Here is a 10,357-nt window from a genome sequence, read left to right on the forward strand (position 1 = left end):
TATGGCTTCTCGCGAGTCCCACATACCCTCTCACGCAGAAAAACTGCAGAGGGGGATGCGTAAAGGCATTTCCCAATGTTAAAAAAAAGGCTGGGTATGCCTTTTGACTCGATTTAGACCCACTTGTAATGGACAGATTTAATTCGAATTTGTGCCCATTATGAATACAATTATTTATTTACTCCATATTTATTTATTATTAGATAGGTGTATAGCCTAAGAAAATTATGCCGAACATGGACCATCAGTATTTTTAAAATAATTCGTGTAGTTTGCCGTTTGGTAAATACTCAAGGGTGGGGGTGAGCTAATTGTGTAGTGGTGGGGGAGGGTCAGCTGACTGTGTAGGAGGGGAGGGGGGGGGGTCAAACGACGGCCATTCCCAATGCCTCCTTACTAACTTATTAAAAATAATAGAGAAATAAAAAATATAGTGCCTCCGACTATTTAGAAAGAGCAAGCAATTCAGCAAGGTTGCGGTTATTATAGTTAGTCATATTTTTATAAATGACGATTTGATAGGTAGATAGGTAGGTAGGTAGTTGGAGATAAAAATAAAACATCTTATTTTCATAACTTATTTAAGATTTATTGACAGTTAATTGGTATTCTTGCTTTCGCTATGTTTTCGTTTTCGCGATTTTGTTTTAGCTCCTCTCTTTAATTCGATGGATTTTTTAACCTTTGTATTATTTTCAACGTATATTGACTGTTTCGTTGAGGAAATAGCTAACTGATAACTAGCAATTAGAGGTGTTAACTTGTCTGATGTAACTTCTATTTGTGGGATTTCCGCCTTGCCTCCGGATTGCAGTATTTCCTGGAATTATTAATGAATATAAAAATGATGTTGATTATTTACTATTTTTTTGTTTGTATTCAATAAAAAGTTAAGTAGGTATTAATTTCTGCAACTATTGGAAGTATTATAATATACCTAGCTGTCGATTTTCGTCATTAAAAACAACTGAGATTTAAGTGCAAACTATGAATTGCTTTATTAAGAGAAACTATAGGTACTAAAAGGAAAGAATATAACTTTGCAATACCTTAAACATCTGCATTTGGTTTTGAACTAAGATAGTAACTGCATTCCCTAGGTTACCAGCTCTGCCAGTTCGTCCTATTCTATGTACATAGGTCTTTATATTCTTAGGAGGATCATATGATATTACATAATTACAATCTGGTATATCAATTCCTCTTGCTAAAGCGTCAGTGCTTATAATACTGTAAAAAAAAAACATATTTTAGGATATTTTTATGAATGTACAATAAGTCACCGTCATCTGGTGAAACTTGCTATTTGATTGAATGACTAGCACATTCATTGATTGACGTCAATCAATTTAAATGACAAGGCAGAAGTTGCTATAACAAGCGTGAAATGTCACTCAAGTTCAACGTCTAACTAGTTAGCGGAATCAAACATAGCCGGATAGCCCTTTGATTAGAGCGGATGTAAAATCAGTCAAGTAATTGAAATTTAGTTTATTTTTTCCCACTGCGGCGCTAGTAGTCTCCAAAACAAATATGGCGTCAAACATCTCGTACAGATGGCAGTGTTGATTTTTTATTTAATTTACAAGTGCTTTATTCGTATTAAAATAGTTTGATAGCATGGATTTACCTATTATTACGCCGCAGCCGGCTACTTTTAAAGAAAAATTTGAGTCGAAACTGGCTGTATACGAACAACAAAATCAAGGTACCTAAGTTCATTGTTTTTGTTTCGTTTATTTGTGAGAATTTGGTCTTGTTAACTTATTACTTGATAACGTGAACACAACAACAATTTATTATGTTGTTACTGTTTCAGGATCCCAAAGAAAACCATGGACTACCGAAAGAATTTCAGAGGTTATAAACAATGTTCGAAAGGCTAGGGTGTCCATGGTTTTTAAGCAAGCCAGGACATCTATGGATTATTACTGGATATCAAAGTATGATATTAAGGAAATAGCTAACGAAGATTTTTTAATATTTAAAAGGAAATCTCCTGATGACCCGACGGTGCGTATAATATCTACAAGTGAATATTTTGCAACATTACAAGAAGTCCATAATGCATGCGGTCATGGTGGACGAGACAAAATGATACATGCTATCAAGTCAAGATATTATATACCAAGAAAAGCAATAGAAATATTTCTTGATCTTTGTCCTACCTGTGAAATGAAAAAGGCCTTACCCAAAAAAGGTATAGTAACAAAGCCAATTGTATCTCAGGATTTCAATATGCGAGCGCAGGTAGATTTGATAGACTTTCAGTCTTGTCCCGATGACGAGTACAAGTGGTTATTGAATTACGAAGACGATGCCACAAAATTCGTTAGCCTTCGGCCGCTTAAAACTAAAACAGCACAGGAAGTAGCAATAGAGTTAATGAAAATATTTATGATTTTTGGAGCACCTTACATCTTGCAATCTGATAACGGACGTGAATTCACGGAAAAAATTATCGAAGAATTAACTACAATATGGCCTGAGTGTAAAATAGTTCATGGGAGCCCTAGGTGTCCTCAGAAACAGGTAGAGGTCAGTGAACAAAGAAGCAACCAGGATGTTGACAATATGTTGAAGACGTGGATGAATGACAACAACTCGACAAATTGGTCTGTAGGATGCCATCATGTTCAATACAAAAAAAATGTTTCATTTCATCACATCCTTGGAAGATCTCCATACAAAGCTTTATTTGGCTGTAATCCCAAATCTGGATTAAATGATTTGGGTACACCTATTTCAATTCTTAGTAACGTTAAAACAGAAGAACAATAACAAAACCTCAAGCAGCAAGAATTCAGTAGCAAAAACAACATCTTGTGGATTCAGCTATAAATCCTGTAAATTTAGAGATTAAAAATGACGAACTTAAATATATATTGAAGTTCCTGATCAAATTGAATGGGATCCAAATATTGTATTGGAGTCATGTTATAATTTTTAAGTTCAAGATGACAACAAAAACCAAAAACTGAGGAGTAAGCGGACCAAGAGTAGAAGTTCACTTTTGCTGTATGTACAAAATGGCTGTACTGGGGCATATAAGTGCAGGCTATGTGAACATACGATGTTTGCTATTTATTTATTTTTTTGCGATTTGTGAATTATTGGATGAAGGCTATGGTTCAAAGATTCTTAAGAAAAGTGAATATTCAAACAAAATGAAACTCTCAAAGAAACAAAACTAGCTGCCGAGAAAATGGTAAATAATATGGCAAAAAAAACTACCACAACTGTGTATTGGTTGAATGGTCATTATTAGCGTTCCTAAAGTAGACCGTAGTCCTTCGGACAAACAGAATATAAGAGGAGAATTTGTTGACTTTCCGAAACAGAGTATACAGGAATCATAAAAAGTTGGTTTGCATGGCAAAAAATGCAATTTTCATCTATAGATTACAATTATGATATTCCGATGATGATACATAACATAATATTTACGAATATCTCTTAAGGAAATTGTGACACGGGAATCTTTAATTGGAGGCTAGAATTTTCAAAAATGTATTTGTAAACCAGTGCAAAAACAAAAATAATAAAATATAATAAAATCGTAAAACAGTTAAAACTGTACATTAAAATTTAAATATATATTTTTTTAAATATTTGGAGCGTTTAGAATTTTTACCTGTTTCTCTGATGCATATCCGGGCTAAACTCAAATAGTAAGTACTACATGGATTTTCTTCAAAATTTGTATGAATAACAATTCGAGACAGCATTTAGGCTATATTATATCATAACGCTAAAACCAATAGGAGCCGAGCAATGTGATTCAATGTGGTAACCGTGGAGAATAGCTAGTAATATAAATAAATAAAATAAAAATAAAAAATCATATACATACACATTAATTTCACATTTCTTAAATTTCTTCAAAACATTATCCCTTGATGATCTATCTAATGATGCAGATAATTCTGCTATTTTTATTTGATTCTGTGCCCAATTATTTAAAAGCACTGTCAATCTATGAGCTGATTGACCTGAATTTGTGAAGCATAGAACTTTATCCCATTTTTGTTCAACCAGAAAATGATATAGTACAAGAGGCTTTTCTTCAGTGGAACACAATACAAACTGTTCCTGTAATTCATCTGGAGTTGTATACTTTTTGATTTGAAGTTTATTTAACGAGTCTGATATAGGAGCAACTGAGAATAGTTTAGGCTGAAATAGACCCCACTGTTCTAACAATTCTGGATCAGGAGATAATGTTGCTGAAAATAAAAGCTTGTGTGGTGGTGCTTTTGTATCACAGATGAAATCCCAGTTTGGATGTGCAATTTTATTTGTTGCATGCCCTTCCAGTTTTATGTGTTTATACAAGTGATACAACCAATCATTTTGGATATTGTCCATAATTCTGTCAGCTTCATCTATTACAAGAAATTTTAAGTATTTTAATGAGAATCCTTCAGTATTTTGTAGGTGCTCTACTAATCTACCTGCCGTACATACAATAATATCTGCTTCACTTATCCATCCATGTGTATCAGCTGTGAAATAAAATAGAGATATTAAACATTTTTCATTATTAAACATAAAATATATTTAATATAAATAAAATATGTATAACTTAACAGTTTATATACTACTAGAATATATTTAGGTCCTTACTATATCTAAGTATTTGTTGTTGTTCTTTCTGCCATGGTATGGATCCACTTAACAAGGCCACTTTAAGCCCAGTGTTTGTACAATATTTTCTAAACACTGCAGCAACTTGAGCAGCCAGTTCTTGAACAGGTAGCACAATAAGAGCTCTTATGTGATGTCCTAATTCAGGCATAAGTGTCTAAAAGAAAGAGTTAAATAATTTAAGAAGAAGCGAAATCTTAAGCACATGTGTAGAAATTCGAAATTGATATTTAATTATAGGGTGGAACAAAATAATTATGACAAGTTCACAGGTATAATAAGTGTTAACTATGGTTTATTTAATTGTCTTTTTTCTATCTCTGGTTTTAATTTATAATTATTTTACCTGTATTATTGGCAGAACAAAAGATAGTGTTTTGCCACTGCCTGTTGGGGCGGAGACGCAAACATCATGAGGCCACAGTGGAGCAGGTAGCTTATGTTCCTGTAGTATAAATGGTATAACTTGCTCTTGGACTGGAAATAAATGAGTGACACCTTCTCTAGCCAAATTCTCCTTTAGTATATTGTGTAACCAAGCTTGTTCTTCCACTTTGCAAGTTAGCTTTTGCAGGTTTTTCGATACACTGTATGCATGTGACAACCAGTATGGTAAGACTCGTTCAACCTGAAGAAAGAAAAATAATACATTTTTTCATATTTCAGCCAATGACAGTTTATTACTATTTATTGCCATAAATGTAAATGATACAAGTACCTGGATTTTAGTCTATTTTATTTCAAAAACCAAAATATTGGTAAAATATTTAATGATAAGGACATGGACGTATAAAAAAAGACGGACGCCGTATTACGAACAAACAACGTGAAGCCACCATAGTAAGCTAGCGATCGTGTAAAGACAATAAACACGCACACACTCTCACCATAGTAAGCTAGTCGGCCGCCATTACGTTGTGAACTACCGACTGATTAACTGCGTCACTGTTTCACAAAAAATATTTAAAATGCCGTCTTGCGTCGTTAAATGGTGTCGCAACAGTACAATTTTAAATAACAAAACACAAGGGATTACATTCCACAGGGAAGCAAGTTATTTCTTTTATGTTTTAATGACAAAATTATTACGGCAAAATTTATAGAAAAAAATACAGCCGCCATTGTCAACAGGACAGCTGTTGCCATGGCAACATGGCACACACACATGGATGTTTCGCCGCCATTACTAGGCTTCACTCAATGTTTAGGCGATATACCGTCCGTCTTTTTTTATACGTCCATGGATAAGGATCATAATTATTTTTTCCAGTAACTACAGTTCAAATTTGATATAGGTACTTGATGATTCAAATTCACTTATTTCAAAGAGTTCAAAATTTTTTAAATCACTAAATAAAAAAAATCTATACCTGAGGTTTTTTTTCAAAATCACTACTACCCAATACTTGGAAATCGGTCATACGTTTATTTATTTCATCTTTTTTAACTTCAGTTTTCAAAGTTTTTTCAATATCTGGTTGAGACTTAATTTCTATACTATTTGTGTTAGTTTCTGGGAGGTCCAAATTTTCTTTTGATTCATTTAATACTTCTACGATCAATGTTGATGATGATACGTCGACTGAAACTTTTTTAGCAGAGACTTTTTTTCTTTCTTCAATTTGTTCCTTGAGCCTTTGCAGATGTAAGGATTCTGAGACATCGTTATTATCGTCGGTTCCTTTATATCTGAAATGCAATAATTATAAAGTGAGTAGACTTAGTAAGTAGATTTTTAAAGATATGCTTTATTTAGAATAGTACATAACTTAGGGAATAAATACTTAAACCACAAAGACCATAAAATAACGGACACAAAATTAACACAGACCTATTGATTATAAATAAATCCATTTTTGTTCAGTTTAGGCAGCTGCACCTTGAGTAATTTGATAATATGGTAATATTCTAAACAATATTTTGATTTAAAACATAAGTTTTTCAACACATAACCTATTTGCCCACATCACATTGATTTGTTTTCTTTCTCACAAGTCAAAAGTGACATTACTCGTCATTCGTCAAAGAGTATATAGTCTGTCCACAACGTAAACGTACTAATAAGATATGCATTATGCACGATATGTAATAATAAGACCACATATCTATAGTACGACATAAAAGAGATGAAATTAATTATTTTGGAACTAATTCGTTTTTCATTACCTGGCAACCCTGAATTGGCAATGTAGCTGTCAAGTTGAATAAAAATTTGTTGTTTTTTTCGTGAAGTGGAGAATTATTGAGATAAAATTGTTATTTAGAACAAGAAATTTAAATAAAAAAGGAGACATCATGAAAAAGGTTAAACGTAGCGGTGTCCGTGATGTGGTGTATAAAGTTTTTATTCGGTGTTTGTCCGAATTTCAAGCTGGAAATTTATTGACTGATTTGGAAAACGTTTACAAACGTACAGCAGAATATACCGGTGAGATTCCATTTATTTTTGCTCAGTACTACGTAAAATAGAATATTCCATTAGTAACGAGTGTTTAATGTATGTATGTATGGCGATTATTACGTTTTCGCAAATTAATTTGAGGTTATTTGTATGTAAACAAAAACTAGTTTTTATAGTGCGACCAGCACAATTTGAGTCAAGAAGTTATATCCAATCCAACCAGCCTCAAATAAAGTACCTAGTATAGATTTTACTACATAGTATAGTGATAACTGTTTTCATACAGCTATCTATCTATTAATCAATCAAACCATAAGAAAAAAAATCATATTTACTGTATCATATTTACAGATACTGAAGATGCCCCGTACCCTCTTGCCAGTACTTCAAAACAGAGTGATGATCAGTCCTTTGAAGGAGTAGAATATTTAGATTTTGATGAATTATATTAATGTACAAAATTTATCTACAAAAAAAATAAAAATATGTGGTTTTCAAATCGCCTTGTTTTTTTCTACCCGACAGACCCAGAAAGAGGGTAATGTGTTTGAGCTGCATGTATGCTTGTTTGTTTGTATGTTTGATTCTATGTGCGCTTCTGCAGTCTAAACACTTGACCGATTTTTATAAAATAACTAATCTTATATATAAAAATGAATCGCAAAATGTGTTGGAAAGCGCATAACTCGAGAACGGCTGAACCGATTTAGATAATTCTTTTTTTATTATATTCCTTGAAGTACGAGGATGGTTCTTATATAGAGAAAACGTAAATATGTACCACGGGCGAAGCCGGGGCGGACCGCTAGTTCCAAATACATTTAAGTAAAATTTGACCTAGGTAGGTCAATTAAAATACTAATGTATTTTTGTCTTAAATTACACTATTGCTACACTGAAACAATTATAACGGTTTAAATCGCGGTATTTATTTTAGATTATATTATATACATTTTTGGATTTTTATTCTATAGTATCAAGATCGTTTGCGTCGCAGTATCAGTGTTGCTATATGAGCGACGGTGGCGCCCTCATTTATTTTCATCTCTTTTGTGTCGCACTGTATGCATTGTAGGTTAAAACTAAACTAAACTAATATTTTAAGTATTATTTATTGGTTTCTATCTTACAATTTGGTTGTCTTTACGTTTAAATTATATAACATAACTAGCGACCCGCCCCGGCTTCGCACGGGTGCAATGGCGGCCGGCCGGTACCGCCGCAAACGCTACGTCCCGCATTTTTAAATCTGTAATATCTTCGAAAATATTCACTTAAATCATACGGTGTAAAGGGCCATATAGATCTATATTAAATGAACAATGTATTCAAGGTATTTAATTGGTTAATGATTAATGCTGTATTGGTTAAAATCGCTTCGAAAATTAGCCATTATTTGTCGTAAAAAGTAAATGACAAAAAAAAGTTATTGTGGGTTATCCATAAGAGGTAGACATATACCATCACGGACTTTTCTGTAGACCTTTTCAATGTGTATAATACTTAGTACATTATTTTGATAAAACTCGTAGGGTTCAGCCTGCGTTTGTAATGTAAGCGGAAAAAATGTAATTTTATACGACATCACATTAGAAACCTCATAAATAACAGTACTTCTCCACTATTTAATGGATGTTATTATACATATAAACCTTCCTCTTGAATCACTCTATCTATTAAAAAAACCGCATCAAAATCCGTTGGGTAGTTTCAAAGATTTAAGCGTACAAAGGGACATAGGGGCAGAGAAAGCGACTTTGTTTTATACTATGTAGTGAGATGTATGTGGATATATTTTATAGAGTATTTCTATCGATTATTTTAATCTATCGACCCATCATTGAATAATTCTGTGTAGGCATCACTAAGTGGGCGGGACCTGTCCATGAAGTACGATAATTATTTGTATCATACAAATAATTATCGTACTTCATGTACTACCCAACAGAAGAACTATAAAAATCGCAGTGTACACAATGATGCGTGGCGTCGGATCAAACAAAATTTATCATTTCCAAGTACAATAGATGATTTGAAAAAGTATTAATTATTAACTAATATTTTTTTTGCTACGGTAAATGCCAATAATTACCGGCATATCTAGGTAAACTCTAGTGTAACCACACCATGCAGTAATTTAGAAGGTAATTTAATGCCATAATTATTGCGGTAACAGCCCGGTAGACGGTAAGGTAGTGTGGCCGTAGCATAAGGTAGTGTGGCCGTAGCATTAGAACACGAACAGACGAACACACGAACACGAACACACGAACACGAACACGAACACGAACACACGAACACGAACACGAACACACGAACACACGAACACGAACACACGAACAGACGAACATAAACTTGAACACGAACACACGAACACAAATACGAACACGAACACGAACACACAAACACAATAACACGAACACGAACACACGAACACGAACACACGAACACGAACACACGAACACAAACACACGAACACGAACACACGAACACAAACACACGAACACGAACAGACGAACACGAACACACGAACAACGAACAACGAACAACGAACAACGAACAACGAACAACGAACAACGAACAACGAACAACGAACAACGAACAACGAACAACGAACAAAGAACAACAAACAACGAACAACGAACAACGAACAACGAACAACGAACAACGAACAACGAACAACGAACAACGAACAACGAACAACGAACAACGAACAACGAACAACGAACAATGTGAATGTGAATGTGAATGTGAATGTGAACATACACAAACACAAACACAAACACGAACATGAAAACGAACAACGAACAGCGAACATCGAACAACGAACAACGAACAACGAACAACGATGAACAAACAACGAACAACGTACAACGAACACCGAACAACGAACAACGAACAACGAACAACGAACAACGAACAACGAACAACGAACATCGAACAACGAACAACGAACAACGAACAACGAACAACGAACAACGAACACGAACAGCGAACAGCGAACAACGAACAACGAACAACGAACAACGAACATTGAACATCGAACATCGAACATCGAACATCGAACATCGAACATCGAACATCGAACATCGAACATCGAACATAGAACATCGAACATCGAACATCGAACCTCGAACAACGAACAACGAACAACGAACAACGAACAACGAACAACGAACAACGAACAACGAACACGAACACGAACAACGAACAACGAACAACGAACAACGAACAACGAACAACGAACAACGAACAACGAACAACGAACAACGAACAACGAACAACGAACAACGAACAACGAACAACGAA

At 34.1% G+C, this 10,357-nt stretch overlaps 2 protein-coding genes across 2 annotated transcripts; one reads left to right on the top strand and one right to left on the bottom strand.

Moving 5' to 3' along the window:
* Window positions 1-575: 575 nt before the first annotated feature.
* On the bottom strand, window positions 576-6,649 carry Dbp73D (putative ATP-dependent RNA helicase Dbp73D). The gene is made up of 7 exons (XM_090102719.1): window positions 6,479-6,649; window positions 6,018-6,336; window positions 4,994-5,275; window positions 4,627-4,804; window positions 3,854-4,505; window positions 1,050-1,230; window positions 576-820 (listed from the first exon to the last, which is right to left on the bottom strand). Exons 1-7 carry the CDS (start codon window positions 6,499-6,501, stop codon window positions 599-601), a joined length of 1,857 nt encoding a protein of 618 aa, XP_089958845.1. The 5' UTR covers window positions 6,502-6,649; the 3' UTR covers window positions 576-598.
* Window positions 1,243-3,176, top strand: LOC149907676 (KRAB domain-containing protein 2-like). Its single transcript, XM_090102720.1, has 2 exons — window positions 1,243-1,708; window positions 1,820-3,176. Exons 1-2 carry the CDS (start codon window positions 1,621-1,623, stop codon window positions 2,779-2,781), a joined length of 1,050 nt encoding a protein of 349 aa, XP_089958846.1. The 5' UTR covers window positions 1,243-1,620; the 3' UTR covers window positions 2,782-3,176.
* Window positions 6,650-10,357: the final 3,708 nt, after the last annotated feature.

The sequence above is a fragment of the Colias eurytheme genome, chromosome 6 (assembly GCF_061535395.1).
Source record: "Colias eurytheme isolate Ceu_HAF_F1 chromosome 6, ilColEury1 Martin Lab GWU primary, whole genome shotgun sequence".
NCBI lineage: Eukaryota > Metazoa > Arthropoda > Insecta > Lepidoptera > Pieridae > Colias > Colias eurytheme.

What these genes read in the sequence shown, in the direction of transcription:
- Dbp73D (XM_090102719.1), bottom strand. Translation starts at nt 6,501, where the DNA reads ATGGATTTATTTATAATCAATAG. An exon ending in GATTTATTTATAATCAATAG is followed by an intron (nt 6,337 to 6,478) that starts GTCTGTGTTAAT and finishes ATTGCATTTCAG; the next exon opens with ATATAAAGGAACCGACGATA. An exon ending in ATTTTGAAAAAAAACCTCAG is followed by an intron (nt 5,276 to 6,017) that starts GTATAGATTTTT and finishes TTCTTTCTTCAG; the next exon opens with GTTGAACGAGTCTTACCATA.
- LOC149907676 (XM_090102720.1), top strand. Translation starts at nt 1,621, where the DNA reads ATGGATTTACCTATTATTACGCCGCAGCCGGCTACTTTTAAAGAAAAA. An exon ending in ATACGAACAACAAAATCAAG is followed by an intron (nt 1,709 to 1,819) that starts GTACCTAAGTTC and finishes TTACTGTTTCAG; the next exon opens with GATCCCAAAGAAAACCATGG.